Consider the following 22,708-nt stretch of genomic DNA (forward strand, 5'->3'; position numbering starts at 1 on the left):
CAGTTAAATCCACATGCATCAGGGGGGAACAGGGCAGCGAAAAAGTCCACGATAAAAACAGAGAGCAGCAGCAGGCTGTCGTCATTACTTTTCATGTTGGAAGTCACAAGCCGCTGCGGTGTAATGATGATGCTGATGTATATTGCTGATTTCATGTGTCAGGGTTTTCCCCTAAGTGTTCAGACTCATTTCTGAGGCTGTGAGAAATGTCTGAGATGGAGGAAATGCAAAGTAAGTGTAAATAATATTGTTTCAAAATAAAAAAAAAAAAAAGGAAAGGGATGCAAGTTTCGGCTGTTAAATGATCCCATGTGAAATATCTCATGGAAATGGTTTAAAGCATGTGAACAGTTTAGCTAAAACATCCCCCCGCCGCACTGCTGCGCCTGTACAAACGCATAAAAAGAACAGAGAACTCTGTATGTGAGCATTGTGAAAATGTGTTAAGTAAGTCATATGCATGAATGAGCACATTGTGAAGCACTTGTCTGCGAGGCTGAATGAATCTGTTTTTATCTGCGTCATAACTCTTGAACTTTGGTGCCATGACTCTCATGTGTGTGTGTGGAGGGAGGGGGGATTTAAGTGAACAATAATGTTTCATGTGCTGTTTTATGGTGGGCTTTTCAAGTGGTTAATCCTGAGTGTGCAGAGCGGACCCTGCTGTACAGGCGTTTTTGCACAGACACAGGTTTACTGTACGTACAAGGATAACTCCAGTTGTCCGTAAGTTTTAATACCTTGTTATTTTAAGATGGAGCGAAACATTAAGGGGCAGAAGGGGAAAATGTAGGAAAGTAGACGTTCCTGATGTTCTGTGTCTTTTTGACATGGTCACTCAGTCGGAGAGGTCAAAAGACACGTTGAACTCGAAGTATATGCTCACATTGTTTTCCACCGACAATTATTTGCTATTAGATTTTCAGAAAGTTGCACAATCTCAACAGAAAAGCGGAGCTGTGATCAAGATTAGATGAATTCGTTGCACTCGATCGACCAAAAGATATGTAAAGCAAGTAGATTTCCCTTTCGCTGAGACTAAAAAAGGGCCCAAAGCACACACTGCATATGATAACTTGCTTTTCACTGATCTCATGCCGTCCATCCTCAGCAGAGAGGAAAGAGACAGGAGACGATACCTCCCCCCCCCCCTTTTTTTTTTTCAGCCTGAAAGGATGTGCAGGAGAGGTATGAGCTGCATCGCTTTTGTGTCGGGACGTTGAGGCAAAGAAAGATGGACTGTAGTTGTAAAGAGTGAAGAGAAAAGCACACACACACACACGCAGAGAGAGAGAGAGAGAGAGAGGGAGTGGGCCGCTCCCTGTTTAGCAGGCGTGGACAGAGAAAAGAGGAGGATGCAGAGAGAGAGAGAGGAGACAGCAGTTGGGCAGGAATGGAAGGATGAAGGGATGCTGAAGCTGTGACGGTGGTCTTTCTGCTGAGTGGGGGGGATTAGGTTGGCCTTTGCCTTCATGCATGAGTACTCCTTACACACTCATAAACATACTCTCTGTCTACCTCCAGGTCCCAGGTTCTCATTTTCTGCTTTGTTTTTGTTTTATATCCTGTTCCGGGAAATTCCTGTTCAAACTCATGTTTTATTAGCACAACCACGATGATTAAGTACGGCAGTTAAAAAAAGGACAGTTGTGTGTTAAAGATGTTGTGTGTGTCATTAAGAAGTGTTATAATGACTAAAGTAAGCTTATTTATTTACAGTAAACGCTGTAAACGGGGTAAATGGCCTCCCCTGGTGAGGAAATATGATGAAAATTAAAAAAAAAAAAAAAAGATCTCTCCACGTGCTTGTCCATTTGCCTCCATCTCTCTCTCTCTCCACCCTTCCCCCTTACATCCTCCATCTCAATCCTCCCTCATCCTCTCCCCTCTCTCCTCTCCTCCTGCTGCCCCCACCCTCGAGCCATGACCTCCCTCCCATCCCTCTCCACCCCCTCCTCCTCCTCCTCCTCCTCCTCCTCCTCCTCCTCCTCCTCCTCCTCCTCTCACCCCCCTCCTGACCTCTTTCCTTCTGCCTGGCTGTACCTCTCTCTCGGTAGTGCATTGCCCTCGGTGCTTCTCTCCGTGCCTCTTCCTCTCGCTCATGCAGCGGTTTGGGCTCCTCCCCTCCCTCCCTCCCTCCCTCCCTCCCTCCCTCCCTCGCGTAACCAACGGCACAGTCGATACCATTCTCAGTCCACCCCCACACCCCCCATCTTTCTCTCTCTTTCAATACATCACTTTCTTTTCTAAACACTCTCTTTCACATTGTTGACTCATTCAAATGACCTCCTCTGCCTAGACTCCCTTCTATCCTCCAAGCAATCTCATTCCTGTTTCCTTTCAGATTAAAACCTTAATATTGTACATTTTTTAAGGCTAATATGGTGCCATATGTTTCTTAGTCATTCCTCTTTGTGCTGGATTGAAAGCCTTCAGTCTGTGTTTGCATGCGCGGGGACTAAAGAGCAGTAGCCTCCTCAGAACAATAAAAGCTAACAGGCAGACAGGCATCCATCCATCCTGCTTGCCAGCCAGCTCGGCACACACCATTTATTCCATGATCACTTATTTAGTAGCTTGTCTGCCTGAGAAGAGATACAGACAGAGAGGGAGAGGGGATGTTAAACCTGCTTCACCAAGAAATACTGAAGCATTTAACGCCATCAACCACATCCGACCCCCCCCCCAGCAAAGAAAAAGTGAGTAAGAGAGTAGAGTTCACCAGCTAAACGATAACGTAAGCCACTTTTTTTTAAGAATTAAGGCTGGACGATTTTGAATAAACATCTAATTGCGATTATTTTGACAGGAATTGCGATATAATTTGCGATATCTGAGGAAATGGTGATTTTTTGTCTGATATTTGTGCAGATCTGTAAGAAACAAACATGTTTTCTTCAGTGTGTAGAGTAAGATGTGTATAGATCAAGACAATACTGAATCTAAAATAATATTTTGGCTCTAACAAATATTGCGCCTCCTACGATTTGAAAATTGGAGTAGGCGGTATTGATTATATGATACGGCCTTGTTATGAATTCATTTGAACAATCTTTTGGTTGATTGTCATTTAATCGTCATGGAAACCACACACAAACCATTTTCGTAAACTGTGGGTCATTCGCTGGACGAGATGATGACATACAGTACAGTAGGTGGTGGAGTTGGCTGCAGTTTCAATAAAGCCATTTGCATGTTTTTCTCTCTGCCGCCGAGCAGGTGGTGGTGAAGGTCGTAGCGTGGTTTGCTAGAGTGACCGTCAGAAAATTGATGAGATGGCATTATCAGCCGCTGGTTAATAAGCAGCTCTTAATGCAATGTTGTTATCGAGGACTTTCTAGGACAGATTATTAAGTTGACATTCAACGTCATTGCAGTATAAAGTGGGACTATGATATAGTCTGGTCAGGTTTAATCAAATATACAAAGACTTGCTCCGTCTCTGTATCAGTACCCTCCGTAACAGGCTGCTGTGTCTCCCACTGTCTCTGTCGTCACACACAACCACCATGTTTAGTTTGTTAAAAACACATTGTGTTGTTTTCTTGTTTACACTAACTTTGCTGGTGCACTTTGAAGGTGTCGACGTGTATCTGTAGATCGTGCTTTAAGTTCACACAGTACGGCGTCGCAGCTCTGCTCGCTACAGGAAGACGATAAACATTTCACAATTTTCACTCCAGCTCGAGCACAGTTGTGGCTGCGTTCAAGAGATTTTCTGCATTTAGGCAAATTATTCGTCTCATTATATTCCCTACATTGCAAAATGCGTGGTGGTACGTGGACAAATAGATTGTTTCCCGCAAACAAATGCAATCATTGTGGTTCTGATGCCACTCAGTTATTTGTTAAAAACCGTGACAGCAAGGCATGGATGATTCATTTGTTACGAGTGAGTGAGTGAGTGAGTGAGATTTCTGCTCCCTCTCTATTCAAACAAATATAATAAAGCATAATTCAATTTCAGGTTTGTCATTAAAGCAGAACAGAAGCAGACGTTAAAGGTGGTTTTTGTGAGGATGTGATTGTGAATCTGCTTTATGAAGGAATCATGCCATCTGCTGGACATGAACAAAAACCTACACATACTGTGTGTGTGTGTGTGTGTGTGTGTGTGTGTGTGTGTGTGTGTGTGTGTGTGTGTGTGTGTGTGTGTGTGTGTGTGTGTGTGTGTGTGTGTGTGTGTGTGTGTGTGTGTGTGTGTGTGTGTGTGTGTGTCAGTAGAGCAGGGGACCTAGGTGACGTCACACACCAACAAAGAGGGGACTCAAGTTGAACAGGGGACATGTTTTCAGGTCCCCTCTTTGTCATGTTTTAAATCATGTCTAACATGCTCGGTTAACGTGTATGTGTGTGTGTGTGTGTGTTGTTGTATTTGTGGCTTTGTGAGGACCAACAATCATATAAACCATACAGTGTGAGGACATTTTGGCAAAGTGAGGACATTTTGGCTGTTCCTCACATCTTTAAAGGCCCTGGTCACAGGATTAGGGTTAGATTAGTAGATTAAGGTTAGGCATTTAGTTGTGATGGTTAAGGTTAGAGTTAGGGTCTCGGGAATGCATTATATCTATGAGGGTCCTCACTATGAATGACGCACAAGCATGTGTGTGTCTGTGTGTGTGTGTGTCAATTTCTGTAACAGCTGTCACATGACATCTGTAAAGTTAATAAGCAGCTCATACAGAATCTTCTGTAATCGGCCTGTATGTTGTCAATGTATCGGTGCATTGACAACACACAGGCCGATTACATATTCGGTGTCATGCGACCGTGATGGCGAGGGTTTACTCAATGTGACGTCCAGTTATTGTGACCAGGTCGAGACCTCGATCAGTAGTTTAATATGATTCCATAAGACCAACTTTATAAAATCTCTGATATTGTTACTCCATGTCCACCGTGTTGACAGAAATGTGATGGTAGTATGGGAAAAATGGGCGCAAACAGTGAGCGCATGATTTAGGTGCAGTGAGTTTTAGGCCCTAAATGTCCACATTGACAGATTTATATTTCTACGTCGATTTATGTACGACCTGTGTAGCGCACAGGCAGGAATAATATATATGAGTTGCAGGTTGCGACTGCCCAGTGTCAGTGTGTCCGTCACATGTTAATGTGATGAAATGTCCTTTGCTCTGCTTTCACATCAGAGTCAGAACGAAGCTTGTCGTTGTCAAACGCACACACACACACACACACACACACACGTGTGTAAAAAAAATCATGAAGCAGCAGCAGCATGTTGAAATGCTTTTGTTGTTGTTGTTTTTTTTATGATAAAACTGACCGCCTCTCTGTCTCCTCCTTCAGATGATTCATCATCAGAGAGCGGCAGTGGCAATGGCCTGCCTGTGCTGACCCCTCCCTCCTCCGCCGTGACGGATGGCACCATTGTCAGGGAAGCCAAGGTTACCAATGGCAACGGCGGCCCCGTCCCTCTCGACTTCAGCACGCCGACTTCCTCCTCCTCGTCATCAGAGGACCAGCAGCCGGTCAACCTGAGCGACCCGCCCCCTCAGCGCCTGCCCCTTTCTACCTCTCACCTGCCCGTCACCGTGTCGGCAGCGGCCGCGGCGCTGCTCGGCGCCCTGCATCCCAACGCGTCCGAGGAGCTCCGCAGGAAGTACCCGCTCGCGGCCAAACCTCCCGTGGCTCCGCACCCGGCCCTGCCGCTGCCACACACACACAATGCGCACACTTTGACCTCACACTCCCAGTCCCACACACACACTGCTGAGCTGCGACTGGACAGAGACAGTAGGGACTACGGAGGCAAGGTGAGATTCCACACACACACTTTTTTTTTTTTTTTTGTGAGATCCAGACAAAATATCCTCACAAAGATAGGTGCGATTCAGATATTACACCCTACTACAGACATACACACACATTCACACACCTATTCATCTTAGGACACTGCATTAACTTCTATTCATTTGGACAACCTAAACCAGGGGTTCTGAAAGTTTTGATACCTGAGGGCCAATTTAGGAACCCAACATTGGACTGAGGGCCGCCAAAGGAAAAAAAAAAACCCGACATACTATACTACGTTGTCCAAAATGTGACCATTTTTTTGAAAACATTTTTTGGTCCAAAATTTGACAAAAACGTTGTACAATACTATGTTGTCCCAATTTGACTTTTTTTTCAAAAAAAAAAAAAATTTCAAACAAAAAAAAATTCGGTCCAAAATTTGACAAAAACGTCATACTATGTCGTCCAAAATGTGACAATTTTTTGGGAAAAAAGTTTTTGGTCCAAAATTTTACAAAAACATTGTACAATACTATGTCGTCCCAAATTTGACAATGTTTTTCAAAGAAAAATTTGGTCCAAAATTTGACAAAAATGACATATGCCGTCCCAAATTTGAACATTTTTTTCAAAAAGAAATTGGGTCCAAAATTTGACAAAAACGTCATACTAAACTATGTCGTCCAAAATGTGAAATTTTTTGGGGAAAAAATTGAAATGCCAAAATTTGACAAAAACGTCATACTATACTGTGTCACTATGTCATCCAAAATTTGATGACATAGTAAATACAGTTGTACAGTTTACACTTATTGGTCTGTATCCAGTAATGTCCAATAAACATTTAACAAGCTTAGTAGCTCCTGGATTAAAACTATCAACTGTAATTCATTGCGGGCCCGCCAGAAATGTTTCTGCGGGCCGCCATTGGCCCCGGGCCGCACTTTGAGAACAAATGCTCTAAACGAAGCAATTCAAAGCTTAACCCTAAAAATAACCAGTTCCTCAGAAATGAGGTTCTGCCTCATTAGGACCAGGTTTTGGTTAGTGTCAGAAAAGATGCAAATATTTGACTAACTGACAAGGTATACCATTCTAATTAATAATACTTATTCATATAATAATTCAGTTCTCAGGTAAAACTTTAGTGAATGTGTGTGAAATGAAGCCTGAAGAGTAACATCACTGATTTGCTGTGAAGTTGAAGGTTAGGATGGAAAGAAAAATGTGCAAACAATGTGAGAACGTTATTGTGTTCATTCATCATGACTTACCATTCGCACACAGCTTCTCCTCTACTTCCTGTCTTACCTGCTGCTGTCTGCAAACACACATATCATCATCATCATCATCATCATCATCACAGCTTCACATATTCTGTGGGAAATGGTTTAATTGCTCTATAAGTAAACATGAAATCCTTCCTTCAGTTTATGTGTGCACCGTATATATTTATGCACTCTGTTATGGTTCATGGGCCTGTCACTTATTCTCCATTTTCTACATGTGCTTGCTTACATCTGTGGTTAAAAGTACCAATTAAGATTGTATATGATATATTATATTTTATATTCTATTAAATTTGAAGCTCCTTTCTAACAGACTTAAGATAAAAATGTGATTTCCCCTCTAAACTGCTTTTATTTCATATCAACTACTTTTTGAAGCCAATATCTCAGGGAAATATAAGTAAAAACAATTACAGAAACTGAAGCAAACCACAAAACTCTATAGTCTAAACTAACTGTATATAAAGTGAGTACGTTAGTTGCTACTGTGCACCGACGCATTCATTCTTGTCTATAAATTCACCACATGGGTCAAGTACTAGATTTTTTTGAGTTAAATCACCTTTTCAGTGATAAGTTGTCACATCGTGATGAGAAAAATAATTGGTGTTTCATGAAGTCCACTGGTACAAGGGAACAAAATAAGCTCAAGATTATATATATTTATATATGTACCTGAGGAAGTCTGCCAGTCCTTAATGCGTCCGTGTTGTCAATCGTCCACCGAGCTGTTTCTGTAATTGTCTTTCATCACTTCATGTTTGATATTCACAGTTGGATGTAAAACAGTTACAAGACAACAGTAACATTTAAATATATATATATATGTGTGTGTGTGTGTGTGTTTAGTCCCCACAGTACAGTTCAGGCGGCAGCTATGACAGCATCAAGATGGACTTGAGCGCCGAGGACCTGACCGTGGGGCGTCACGGTAGCCAGGTCGCCCCAGACGATGACGACGACGACCACGACGACCACGACGACAACGACAAGATCAACGACACAGAGGGAGTCGATCCCGAGAGACTAAAGGCCTTCAATGTAAGTCTGAGACCCCTCGGCTCCGTCCACCATGATGTCCCCACGGGGATCAATATAACACGTCCTCCAGTGTTCATAAAGAGAAAAAATCGAGGAGCAGACTCTTTATCTCTCTTAAAAGCCGTCGGTGTCATCGATCACCACACCACACTGATGTTAGTCACATTACACCGGCTCCCTGTGACTTTTAAAGTTTTTCTAATGGAAAAAAAAAAAAGCAGAATATTGAACATCCATCCTTACATCCATCAGTTGGTGATAAATGCAACTTTAAATGACTGATAGTGTCCAGTCAGTGTACAGTAGTGTACAGTCCAAATGATAAGGGTTTGTGGGGCCTGCTGCCAATAATGATAAAGATTTAACAGCTGTTTCGTTTCCGCACAGATGTTTGTGCGTCTGTTTGTGGACGAGAACCTGGATCGGATGGTACCCATCTCCAAACAGCCCAAGGAAAAGATCCAGGCCATCATCGAGTCCTGCAGCAGACAGTTCCCAGAATTCCAAGAACGTGCTCGCAAGCGCATCCGCACCTACCTCAAATCCTGCCGACGCATGAAGAAGAACGGCATGGAGGTACTGTACCTGTTTCATATCTATTTTGATGTGGTTTTTTTTTTAAATTCATATCATGCAATTAGCTAATACATGGAACACAAACTGTGCATTTATTATCACAATTTTAAGTAATAAAACAGTGCCACGATCAGAAGTTTCGCACATCTGCTTTTTAAACTGTCAGCAAATGTATCATAGAAGCATTTTCTATTTCTATGAATGTTCCATTGTAACGTGAAACACACCATTTTAGAGAAATGGTTCCAGTGCAGTCTGAGCTCTGTGACATATACAACCTCACGCCTGCGCTCAGAAAGCTTTTAGGGCTGACAGCTATGGAGATATCTTTGTGCCGTGGCTCTAACACGGCTGTCAAGTCTTTATCGAAATGATGAAAAACTACAAATGAAAACCCCCTAAATCTACTGTTCTCTCTTTCACTGTGCAGTGCATGCACAATGGGGGTTGTTTGCAGTCTAATTGATCTGCGGCATGTTCAGAGCCTCTAATTCCCATAATGCAATGCCAGCTTTTCTTGTCTTGTCATTCAGTCAACTCTCATGGGGAGAGCTAGAGACCTTTGTTTCCCGACGTTACACTTGAAGAACGTCAAACTTCAAACACGTGCTTTAGTAAAATCGTCACTATTGTTGCTTTAATGTGTGGTATTTTGATGTGTGTTTGTTTGTTTCTTAAAAGAGTTAATTTAAGAGTTTATGTCAAGACAAACTGAGTCAGAGTTGCGAGAGTTATAGAGTCTCACTGAAAAGACACAAAAGCATCCATCAAAAGTTTCAGAGGTGAATTCTAGTAATAAATAAATAATGATAAATAAAATGCTAAGAAACAACATTATGTGGTGCAGAATTACTTAACAAAAGCATTCCTAAATACCATAATGCAGCATTTCTCGATCCTTCTGAACCACCTGCATCAACAGGAAGCAGCAGGGAGCGTGCAGTAGCACAGACAATTCATCTCCTGTAATCTGCGCTAGTGAAGCAGAAAAATGAATGATTGTACTAAAATGCTCCCATGCTGATTCTGACCCACTAGATCATGCACAAAACCTCCTGCAGATGCCAAAGTTACTGTCATCTCTTTAGAGCAAGAAACTGTGTTACTGAGTCAAGAGAGAGAGAGAAAGAGGCGGATGATTTGCTTAAAGTCAGCCGTGTCTGATCTAACTGACTTAAAGCAGAGGAGTGAGTGATGTTAACCTGTCACATCTGATGGAATTTACACGTAATCCTGTTGTTGGGCATCAGTCATGGCAATGTCACTGCTGCCCTCCAGTGGTGAAAACTGATGTCACACTGTGTTTTATTGCACAGATCTTGAATTTTCAGGAAGGTTTTTTTTTCTTCAATGTGGGAACTTTTTCCTCTGTTAAAATGTTTTTTTTTTTCATTTGATCATGATGCCACAAAAAAGGCTCAGTGTGTCTCCAAATGCAATTGGCATAATGCTCCATAGTAACTAACTTAAACATTTGTCTTTAAAGCACATAAATAAAGTATAAAAAACGTCTCCACTGGCTGCAGATTGACTAAAAGTAAACTAATGTAATCAGTATATAAAAATAACACACAAATCGAAGGATTATGTAAATAATCCCTGTTTTCTCAGGGATGAAGAGATGTGTCAATTTATTGTTTGCAGTTGCCCCTGCATCCAAATATATTGCCTGTACAAAGCGTCCAGCGAATTGTTCGGACGATACTGGACTGCATAAAGAAAAGTCACATGATGAAGTGCTGCACAGCGTGTGCAAAGAAACCTGCAAGTGCAGCACATTTGTGGGCACGTCTGCAGCAGTGTTGGTGTGAACTGTTTTTCCAAACTGTACAGAGATAAAGCCACAAGTGTGTTTGGCTGCTGGGAAAGTCAACATTTCTAGGATGCTGCATTTCATGTTTGTAAATTGAGTCGAAGATTTGTATACTTCAACACTCACTCTGTCGTCTCCAGACCCGTCCCACTCCACCTCACCTCACCTCAGCCATGGCTGAGAATATTCTGGCAGCTGCCTGTGAGAGCGAATCACGCAACGCTGCAAAAAGAATGCGTCTCGAAACCTATCATGTAAGTCTGTGTCACTGTAAATAAGCAACACAATCCTATTTTCTCTAGGTTATCGTTAACATGTCTAAATCACACACTGCCTTAATGAAAGAACCCTTGATTCTGTTTCTCTTCTCCAGGATGAGCAGATCTCACTGGACAAGCCGTCCAGTGGCGGAGGAAGTCTGAGGGAGCCAGCGTCCCTCGCTCACTCCGCCTACTCCCTGGCCGCATCAGCCTTCTCCTCCCAGGACGCCCAGCTCTACATCAACGGAGCCGGTCTGAGCTACGGTTACCGTGGATACCCAGGCCTGGGCGCTGCCATGCAACACCCCGTTTCCCTGACGACTGGCGCTGCTGTTCAGAGTAATGGTGAGAAAGTGGGGCAAACGGCTGGGGACAGAAGAGCAAAGTCTTAATGGAGACAGATGGAGAGATGAGAAGGACAGCAGTAAAGAGTGATAGAGAGGAAGATGAAAGGCAGGAGAGGGAGAGAGCATGATGTAACTATAGATTAAAGTGATTTTTTTTACTAAAGAAGTTTGTCACACTTGACTGAAATGCTCATTCCGTGTCAGAGCTGTGCAACAGTTGCTCCTAACTATCACTTCAGAACAATAGCAATAGCTACTGTACAAAGTCGGTCATGACACACAGTGCTCTGGTAACCTCAGGGTCGACCCAAAACATACAGATCAGGTGGTTTTGGGTGGAAATACAGCGGGTTCGAGTCATTCTGCACCGTCATGAATAAACTCTGAACGACTCGTCTATGGAGTTTAAACCGCTGGTGTCAAACATCTTTCTGGAGGCTTCGCTGCCCTTCCCTTCTCAAGCAAGTGCACATTCTTCAGCTTAGCTGTTCGTGTGCTGTATCATGTGCAATAAGAACAGGTGAAATCCTGGAACTGTGGACTCTGTTGTTTATTTTGCACAGCGCAGCCGAACACAGGGTGTAGACAAAAATGCTTGTTTGTGATCATTTGTTTTGGGAGAGTTTGAGTTATTAAGGTTTTTCTCTTGCATAGAACAACATAGTTTGAAATAATTTGTATGTTTATTTATGTTCCCCCCCCCCCCCACCTCTTTATTTAACATCTAAAGCCCAATTTATACTTCTGCGTAAAGTGCTCTGCGTAGGCTACGCAAAGTCTTCTGCGTCGACGCAGAACCTGTCGAAGAGCCTCTGCGTCGTCTCCGGGTGCACAGAATATTTTTTAAGTGTCCGTCACTCCGTCAAGGGACAACGGAGACGGCAAGAGCTGCGATTGGTCCTCAGGACAGGCCGAGCGAAGCTGCTCTGTGCCGGCTCACAGTGAGCACCGAGCGTCCACAGAGGGCGGAGCTGATCCCCGCCGACTTCGTCGCTGCCGAACTATAAATACGTCATATCTTAACACACACAGCACATGTTTAGACTCTAAATGGCCAATTTCTCGCCTCAAATTATCTTAAAACTGCGTTCCGGGACAAACGGCTACTGTTTCAACAACAACAGTCTTTCTCCCTCAGACGCCATTGCTCACTGTAGCCAAAAGCACAACAACCTTGCGCAGCGACCCCTACTGATCGGGCGGGAAATTGCAGCGCCAATCCGTCACCACCACGCAGAAGTATAAAGGTTCGAGTCGTCTACGTGTTGACTCAGACGGATAACGCATTACGCAGTCGGAGAAGTATAATGTGGCCTTTACATATGTGTGGTTGTGACGTGGACAGGGCTAAAATGTGCAGGTCATCGTTCGGGTTAGGGTCGTAATTAACGTGTAGATTTGCGGCCTGGTGGGTCAGGTCAGGTGGTTGTATATTTGAGTGCACTATAAACCTGCAAATGTGCAGTTTCTCTGTCCTCCGGTTACTCCTCCCATTCTTGTCCTTTCTTGTGTTTACCATCATCTCCATCTCCCGTCTCCATTCATCTTTTTTTCCCCCTCTCCGTCTCCTCAGGTCCCACAGACCTCAGTATGAAGTCTCTGTCCTCTGCCAACATCAGCAACTCCTCGTCTACTTCCACCAACAGCCTGGGTGGACGGGGCAGCGGGGGCGGCGGCGGCGGCGGCGGCGGCGGCGGCGGCGGGGGCGGGGCCTCGACCCAGCTCAGCCAACCGGAGATCACCGCCGTGCGTCAGCTGATCGCAGGCTACCGGGAATCAGCTGCCTTCCTGCTTCGCTCAGCAGATGAGCTGGAGAACCTCATCCTGCAGCAGAACTAAACACACATCAGTGCACACACACACACACACATAAACACACACACATACACACACACACACACTGTCCCTTACATTTAGTATGTGTGTGTCCGCGTCCGCCGCCTGTGTCTCCTCGTGTTTGTTGCTCTTGCCTCCTTCAATTGGGCCTTGTTGTTTTTGTGGAGAAGAGCACTGGAGGGATTTCATCCTCACAATCATAGCTGCACTCTGAACAAAGGAGTGTGGACGAGAGGAGGAGTGGAGGAGCCTGGATGAAGAGAGGAGAAGAAGAAGAAGAAGAAGAAGCTGCTGTGGCTTTCTGTTTTTGTCCTCATGGAAGGAAAAGTGAAGTTTTTTGAGCTTTCCTGTAAAGCTCCAACCCCGGGATGCCCCGGCCAACACTGTCTTATGATCATAAGGATTAAAAAAAAAAATAATAATAATAATATATGATTACCTGAATTAGTACTATTGAAGGATTTTGGTACATGCTTTTGATTTAACTGAAGATTAATTTAGTTGTTGGTTTTTTTGTTTCTTTGCATTCCAGTGAGTTTTTTGTTGTTGTTGTTGTTTTTTTTACTCTTCCCAAGTGACTAAACGGAGAAGAAGATATCGTAAAAAGATAGCACTGGACGGGGAAAAGACTGAATCAAGAGACAGAAACTGGAAAAGATATGAGAAAATGTTTGTTTTGTTTGGTTAAAAAAAAAGAAAGAAAAAAAAGGAGTAGAGAAACACCTTTCTGTGCTCGCTTGTATATATACGCTCTCTTCTGTGTCCTATAGCACTTTTCCCTCACCTGAAAACCCAAAACCCTTGAATCATCACCTCCCCCTTTTACCAAGGAGCAACTCGCTACTTATGCATCGAAGACGCCATTGTTGACCGCCAGAAAATACCTCAGATAAGACCTGCCAATTTTCACTCACTCACACACACACACACACACACACACACACACACACACACACACACACACACACACACACACACACACACACACACACACACACACACACACACACACACACACACAGTTTGCTTCTACTTAACCTCCTGACGTCTTCAGGGCTTCTTTTTTTTGGCAGGAGAATCAAACCACGTTTGTGCAAAGGGTTCGACGTGTCACGTCCAAACGAGACGTGACGTTCTACACTTTAAAACACTGAAAATCTTTGTTTTGTTTGTTTGTTTGTTTGTGTGCTGCTGTAAATAATCATTTCATCTAGAAAACAGAGCTGAAGTTGATGTGAGTGTGAGTTAGTGTGTGTGTGTGTGTGTGTGTGTGTGAAGGGGTATTTCTTAAAAGAAGGAGGAGGCTTAAATGTTGATTAGTGGTGGCAACTTTACCTCCAGCCTCTACTTTTTACAAATGTAGATGTAATACCAAGGAAACCTCAGCATCATTCTATTTATTCCCCCCACCTCCCCATCCTCCTCCTCCTCCTCCTCCTTCTCCTCCTCCTCCTCCTCCTTCTTCTTCTTTTCTCCATTGGACCTATTCTACACTTCTTCAGCGTGGACCTAAACATCCTCCTTTTCCCTCCTTGTCGTCAGCAGAAGAGACTGATCTGACTGTGTTTGTATGTTAAACTCTGAGATGGCCATTACTGTTGTTATTGTTATTATTATTATTATTTCTATGATTATAATGATGAACTTTCATGTTGCTGCTGCTATACAAAAAAAAAAAAAAAAAAACCCGGACCTTCTGCCATAGACCTGAAACCTCAATGAAGGCGGGGCATTAGCTCGCTGCAGTGCCCCCGTGGAAAACCCGACCGACCTCCTGCAGCCTCGGCTGCAACTTCAGCTCAACAACAACGACAAAGCAAAAACGACTCAAAGACTCACTGTGTGTCAGGAGAACTTTGAACTGACGGAGGAAAAAAAAAACCACACGACTCACATCTCGACTCTCTCTCTCTCTCTCTCTCTGTGTCTCAGCCTGGTTGGTTGGTGTCTTTGTTTTTGCTTCACAGGGCTTGATTAACGTCGTCTTTTGTGACTTTTCTAACTATGAATTCTCTTTCTTTGTTATCATTTCTTTCCCATGTTGTTGTTTTTGTTTTTATCCTCTGGAGGGCACGGAGAGCTCTGTTGTTTTGTAGTCTTGCACGTTCACTACAGCGCTCCATATTAGTGCACACTCTGAGGGGCTGATCAATCTGTGTGGAAATCTGAATAATTACCACTTGTTTTGGTTCATTTAGTCCTGAAGCAAAAAGGAAAGGAGGCTGTTATGAATTATTCTCTACCATGTCCTGGGCTTTGCTTTCAGCCCTGTTGTTTTGACATCATATGAAGCCGTTTTTTGTTCGTCAGCGCTTGAAAATGATATTTACTACATACGTGGTTACTGTTGTAGGCCTCAGATGTACTTGTCCTGTGTAGAGGCAAAGCCAGAGTTTGATTTTTGGCCTTTACTTTTGCACAAAGGCTGTAAATGGGGACAGCAGCTATCCTGGCTGTGGCATTGTTAGACTTTTGTTGTAACAAACAATCATCGAGCTGAAGCAGTAATTGTAGATGCCTCAAGAAAAAGCTGGGATATCGTTCCCCCCCCCCCCCCCCGTTTGCAGGCTTTATTCTGAGCGAAACTAATTTACCGCACAGGTATGAGAACGGTATCAGTCTTGTAAAATTGGAACTTATTTCTTAAAGAAACTGTGGCACTGTTATCAATGTTGTTACAGAACCTAATATGAGAGCAAATTTTCTGGTAGTTGTAGGAATTAGTTACTCGAAATTTTCTATCAGTGGGTATTTGAACCTTTTGGAAACTCCACATTTCCTGTGGAGGCGCTGCTGTGTGAACTGTGTTTCTTCTGTTTCTAGACTCACTTCAACTGTCCTGTCACCTGTAATTTGCTCTCTTTTTGCACACTGAGCGAAAACAACAGTCACCTGTGATTGGAAGGTGAGGCTCACTCTCTCTCTCTCTCTCTCTCTGTGTGTATGTATGCATGTGTCCCAGGAGAGATCTCACCCCCATCCCCCAACTTGCACTGCTGAGAGTGAAGAGGTGTGGAGTTGTTTTTGTTTTTGTTTTTTTTTGCAATGCAGCTGATAATCATAGCATTCACTGTTCCTCAGATGGTTTGCGTTGGTGACAGCAGGCTGTGTGTGTGTGTGCTGCGTACAGTTTGACGAAAGCCATTTATTCATCCCAAACTTCTACGTCTGTCGATCACAAGTTAGATTGAGATGCTGACAAGTGTAGATTACTCATTTTAGACTGTAGATGTAGAATGGTAAAAGTTAAGCTCTCATCACAGACTTACACAAACAAGACAAATATGCAAAGAATTCATTGAAATGACCCAACGTGAAGAGAAACGGGAGAGAGATAATGGGACGACGGCGTCGCAGAGCGCAGGCGTGGTCGTGTTTGAGTTTCTGGCTACAGTTAACTTGGTTTATTTTCCCGAAAATGTTTCTAAGTCGAGTTCTTTTGAAAGAGTTGAAATATCAAATATGTCCAAATTGTCAGATGTTGTGAGGCGCGCTGAGGTTTAATCAGTTTTTTACGCCAGACATTTTGTCGTCGTGTCGACCTCAGGAACATTGTAAAGGGTTTTTCCTCGCTTCAACTCGACAATGAACTCATCGCATAGTGGAGGTCAAAGGTCATTGTGACCTCGCAAAAAAAAAAGACAAAAAGATTTCCTATGGTTATGACAAAATCCACTGAAACGATTCCTTGATCCGAGTCACGTTAACACTTATTAACGCCACCGTCAAATCGGCAACCAGAGAATCTCCGTCAACTCTCAAGGTGGGCCAGTTCCTCCAGATGTGACTGAGGAACATTCTTGTAACTGTGAAATGAAAAACCTCAAGGTCCCCTTAAAATATCTGTGAAGTAGTGAAGGAAATTCCTACTCTCAGATGTTACAGTACGTAGTTCAATGGGTTTGCAGCTTCTTTATTTCTAACATTCTAATAGCTGTGGAATATTCTTTATCCCTTTCGTACAAAAAGATGCTCTGTGAGGGTGCAGTCTATAGATTGTGCAGACTTGTGCAGACCATACCTTCTTAACTCCTTTTGTTATATTTTTGTTTTCTGTATTTCTGAACAAACAGCTTTTTGGAAATGGGATCTGGGATTTTTTTCTTTCTTCTCTGAAGTGATGTAATCAAACAGGACTGAACCTCTCAGATCTTCATATGATTTCTAATAGTTGGCCAGCAAACATCTTGGCTATAAAAACACATCAAATGTGTTATTGTAGACACCAGGAGGCCAAAAATCTTTTCAGTGGCTGTAATGTACGCTTGTTGTTGGTCAGAAGAGAGGATTTTTTTTGGGATTACATCGTTGGTTCTTTTGTGGTTCTCTTGTGGTTCTCTTGTCATCATCAGAAAACTGTTTTTTTTCTATGGGGTTTCTGAACCCAGCTCAGTCAGACCGGTACAGGTTAGCAACGCACGAAAGTGAAAACACCAACAACTGTGTAAAAAAGGAATAAAAGAAGAAGAAGAAAAAACGGCAAATGACAATCTCGTGTAATTTGCTCACTTTTTGATTTCCAATTTCTCCGTCTGTTGTGTGCAGTGGAGCAGACGAGGACAATAATCTGAGTGTTTTAAGCGCTCATAATCCAAAACGACTCCTCCTGTTGGTGTTAACGTTTCCACTTGCCGAGCTGATGCATTTAAATTTTTTTAATAATAGTGCGAGTCAAGTGGTCTTTATTTTTGGGGGGGGGGGGGGGTATTTTGTACAATATTCCAAAAGCAAATCCTGCACATCTTGACACTCAGCCTCCTGAAGTCTGTTATTCTAATCTAAAATCAAACTTTTACTCCACAGTATAATCTCACAAGACAGTGCTGATCTGTTTTAACTCCATGTTGAGATCAGCGTCTCCCTGAACGCTCAGTTTTGCTGACCACTGTCTCTGACCTCTGTCTCTGACCTCTGTCTCTGACCTCTGTCTCTGACCTCTGTCTCTGACCTCTGTCTCTGACCTCTGTCTCTGACCTCTGTCTCTGACCTCTGTCTCTGCTGTGATGTACGCCTAACTATTTCACATTTAAAGGTGCAAAGATTGGGGGAAAAATATGTTTGTTTACTTCTTTGCTGCTGATTAGGTTTTTTATTTTATTTAAGCCTTGCTTACAAATGAAAAATGTTGGCTTATTTCTTTGTTTAATTAAGTAAAATCAAAGAGTATTAAAGGTGAACATTTTTTTTATTTCAATAGCAGGCCAAGACATTTTTTTAAAATCAAAATTATTATTTTTTGTCTCGTTTTGTCCTTTTCATCTGACTCTCGGCCAGAATGCGAATAATCCCGTTGTTCAAAAGTGACAAACTTTGATTTCTTTGAAACTCCTCACCTTTTACAGACCTCATAATCTCTGTGTTCAGTTCTAGCTGTGGCCTTAACTCCCATTTGTACAGGAATTATTACTCTTTACTTCACATTTGTACTTTTAAATGACGAAAAAAAATCACAAAAAAAAAATCCGCTTTTTAATTGAAGTTATTGTGATGCTGCAGAGTCTTTGTGTTAAATCCTCTTTACGTCAGTTAAGTCAAACCTCTGAAACACATTTAAACAGTACAGATCTAAAAGGTTAATGGAGCTAATTTCATTATTTTTCTATCAGGGCAAATGTAAAGCTTTCTCCTCTCAAAGTCGAGAAGAAAAAACTCCTTGAGCCATTTTTGTTGTACGTTTTATTTTTCTTAATTTCCCGGGTGCTTTAAATTTATTCTTTTCAACTTTTGAGTTGAAGTGTTATTCTTTCCTCACCAGACTTTTTTTTTTTTTTTTTTTAACCAGACTCCTGATTGTCTCGATTTCCTCTGCCAGAGCTTTGTACTTGACAGTGATACCAATTAGAAACCGGTATTCTCCTCATGATTTGACTCAGTGGAAGTGTAATGTTTACATGTACAGAATTTTTTGCGATTCCTTCCGGGTTTTGTTTTCTAATTCCTCTCATCCCTTCTTTCTCCTCGTGCTCACTTAATCTGACTCCTTCACACACACCGAGGGTAAACGGGACTGAGTCTGAATACAATGATCACCGTCTGTAACATGAGGGGCCATTTTTTATGTTATTCTTTGAAAGCTACATTCTAAGTGAATGCCTTGAGGAGCATTCATTCAGTAGTGAAATACTTTAGATGCAGCGGTGTTAAATGTTAAAGGTTAACATCTTTAACCTTCTGCTCTTTGTGAAAAAAGGTTGCGGTTGAAGATGATAAGTGAGGAGCCCCTGCATGAGTGTTTTTGGGTTGTTGTTTTCTGTTGTGGGGAGGCTGTCGGTTGTGTGTTTGTTTGGCTCTGGTGGATGAGGAGACTGACCGTTGGTTAACTCCACCTCACACAGAATCACAGTGGGGCCACAACGAGAAAAAAAAAAAAATCCTCCACTGGTTTGACCACAATCTGGTGGAGATGATTCCTCAGTGAATGATAAGCCATTACAGACCCTTTGTGTTGGGTCTTTTAGACTATTAGTATATTTAGCAAAACTTAAAAACTGCAGATGACAAAACTCAACCTCAGGTAAAAAAAAAAAGAAAAAAGTGGACATCGCTTTTGTAAAAAAAAACAAAAAAAACACATGGAACTGAAGGCCCATTCCCTCTCTCTTTGATACCATTTAAATTATATCAAAAATTCTTTTTATATTTATTGTGTTTATTATTATGTATAACAGTGAATACATTCTTTTTTCCCAGTACCTGTGGCTAATTATTTTGATTCTTTAGAAAAATGTTACTAATATATGTGAAGCATCTTTAATGATTGGGGAAAAAAAGACATTAAAAATAAATCTTCTTTTTTTTTTCCTTTATTTTTTGGTTTTTTTTGTTTGTTTGTTTATGTTGTTGTTGTTGTTGTTGTTGGCTCTGTTGGAGCGACGCGAGTGCAATTGTTTAGCCTAAAAACAATGAGAACATATCACTCGGGTCCGTGACAAAGAAAGCAATGATGGAGACAAAAAAAAAAAAAAAAAGAGCTTTCTTTTGTGTGATGTCACTGCTAAGGCTGAAATGTTTCTGGGCTTTAAAAAAAAAATGTGACCATTTATTTTTTGTTTGTTTTGGATTACGTTTGTTTTCTCCCGAGCTGTACGTCACAAAGCTAAATATACTAATAAAACAGTGTGCTATCTATCGAGCTGAGCCGATTCTTTATTCCACCGGGTGAAATCGAAAGGTGCAGATCAATGATTTATTGCTGAATATCTTCTTCTATCTGCCTACATCTTGAAGGTTCGTGGATTTTGTGAAGGAGGACACGAGTTGTTGTAACAGAAGAGGACACAAGGTACAAGACAAGATGGAGGCAGATGATCTGCTGGGGCGACACCTAAAGGGAGAAGCTGAAAGAAGTCCTTCTTGTCCGATCCCTTGTCATCTTCTATCATACCAACTGTCATCATGGCCTCCTTCACAACATCCATGAACCTTCTCCGGGGTCTTCTTCTTTTCCTCCTGCCTTGCAGCTCCACCTTCTACATCCTTTCTCCAGTATAATCACTATAATTCCTCCTCTGCATGTGACCAAACCATCTCAACCCGAGCTGTCCCTCAAATGTGCTCATCTCTAATCCTATAGTTCACTCCCAACAAACATCTCAGCGTCTTCAGCTCCACCTCCTGTCTTTGAGACAGTACATCATAGCAGGTCTCACTACTCCATGTTGTAGATCTTTTTGTGGTCTCACAAGACTTTCAGTGATCATCAACGGTATAGCTGTAAATTAAAGACTGCAGGAAAGGATGGGTTTGGAAGAATGAACAGAAAAATTTCCAATAAAAGTCCAATAATTTGTGAATGTATCAACCTGAGCATTGATGCTGAGTTGACAAAAAAAATTTTTATACTAAAGGAAAAGCATGTTGATGGGTCATTAATATGTTGTGTTCACTTCTCCCTGTGGCTTCACCAGCCTTCAGTTGTCTGCAGATATGAATACAACAAACCTAAGACAAAACTCCATCTGCATATAGTGGTCATAGTGTTGTTGTTTTTTAATATAACAATGTGTATAGCATACTACAAGACAAGGTTACAAAGAGCTTCATGTAATGTTCGAATAACACAAGTGAGGTATAAAAGAATATAAGACATGAAAAACAGCTGACTGGGTGGGATGTTTAATGGGATTCGTATTGATTGTATTTGTACTGAAATGCTTGGGTTTTTTCTGTTTTCTTTTTTTGTTGCCTGGAAACAAAACACTGTCGATATGACCTGTCTCTAATCAAACATATTTTTTTACACATGACTAAAAAGAGAAGCCATTTATAACAGGCTAAAAATATTCATGATGTTTCCATGATGTGAGGAGGAAAACAAGATTACATGATTTACTGACAAAACTTTACTGATGCACTTCATTACTCACATTATTCATAATATACTGCCTCAAACTAAATGACCTTCAGCGAGAGGAAATTGTCCAGCAGCCAAAAGACATACGCTCTCTCTCTCACACACACACACACACACACACACACACACACACACACACACACGCACACACATTCTTGTACTTGCTGCATACTGAAGACCAGCATTTCCACTTTATAAATCAACACAATTACAAATATCTACTTCATGAACGACATCTACAAAGAACTACTGGTTGCAGTACCAAAAAATGTCTGCCGGTGGAGCCCTAGAGCAAAAAGGGCTGGAAAAATGTTTCGATTATTTAAAATTTTTTGGTCCAAAATGTTATATTTTATGTCAACCAAAATTTAAAAATTTTTTTTTACCAAACATGTTTGGTCCAAAATTTGACAGAAACGTCATTCAATACTATGTCGTCCAAAATTTGAAAAAATCTTTGACCAAAAAATGTGGTCCAAAATTGGACAAAAAAAAATGTGTCCAAAATTGGACAAAAAAAAAAATTGTCCAAAATTGGACAAAAACGTCATACTATACTATGTCGTCCAAGATTTTAAAAAATTGGACCCAAAATTTTTGGTCCAAAATTTGATTTTTTTTTTTTTGACAAATTGAGTATAGCATGTTATAGCAACCTAAGGAAGTGATTTCAATGAAAACAAAGTGAGGACCGGCCAAAATGTCCTCACTCTGTAAAAATGACCTCACTTTGTTGGTTAAAAACCCTCACTGGTCCTCAGTATGCTGCAAGTACAAGAACACACACACACACACACACACACACACACACACACACACACACACACACACACACACCTTCTCTCTGACTCTCTCTCCTTCTCACACACACACACCCCCTCTCTCATTAGTGTGCTTCAGTACGCAGGTGTGTGAGCAGCAGCAGCAGCAGGAGGTGGGGTTCTCTTAGCGCCAAACCCAAACTTTTTTACGCACAGCTCCGCTTCCCTCACCTTCACCTCTCCCGAGTTGTTTCCTCTCTTTTACTCCAGATTACGGCGGATTAACGGGGCCACTTTCTCTGGGGGGAGAGCCGTGCTTTAAAAAATGCCGGGGTTTGTTCCCTCGGCTCGTCGCACTCGCACCTGCCGACTCTCCGCAGGGAACAGAAGATCCCACCTGTCTTGTCTTTAATCCTCGCTTCCGCATTCCCGCAGCCGCCGTGCGCTAAGATCCACCGTCTCAACAGAAAAAACCGGTTCCTCCGGCTAATCTACCCTAACTATTGCTGGCGGTGCATTATGTATCCGGCGAGAGGACGAGAGGGAAACCGGAGCTGTGCGCGGCTGGTGCCTGTGGGCTGTAAAAGGCCGTTTTCGGCGGACTGATAAAAGAAGCCTGATCGAAGCGCGTCCCGCGGAATCCAACCTGCCGCCGCTCCTTCATGTCCCGGG

The 22,708-nt window shown here is 42.2% G+C and overlaps 1 protein-coding gene across 1 annotated transcript in view; it reads left to right on the forward strand.

Moving 5' to 3' along the window:
- Nucleotides 1-12,925, forward strand: part of LOC310932042 (nucleolar protein 4-like) — a gene marked incomplete at both ends in the record, with an annotated part of 120,189 nt that extends 107,264 nt beyond the window's left edge. Inside the window, 6 exons of the mRNA XM_083895307.1 lie at nt 5,314-5,780; nt 7,899-8,090; nt 8,478-8,666; nt 10,620-10,733; nt 10,853-11,084; nt 12,660-12,925. Of these exons, the coding sequence (XP_083751433.1) occupies nt 5,314-5,780; nt 7,899-8,090; nt 8,478-8,666; nt 10,620-10,733; nt 10,853-11,084; nt 12,660-12,925 (1,460 nt within the window). The remainder of the gene's footprint in view (nt 1-5,313; nt 5,781-7,898; nt 8,091-8,477; nt 8,667-10,619; nt 10,734-10,852; nt 11,085-12,659) is intronic.
- Nucleotides 12,926-22,708: the final 9,783 nt, after the last annotated feature.

The sequence above is a fragment of the Microchirus variegatus genome (genome assembly GCF_963457635.1).
Source record: "Microchirus variegatus genome assembly, chromosome: 9".
NCBI classification, from domain to species: domain Eukaryota; kingdom Metazoa; phylum Chordata; class Actinopteri; order Pleuronectiformes; family Soleidae; genus Microchirus; species Microchirus variegatus.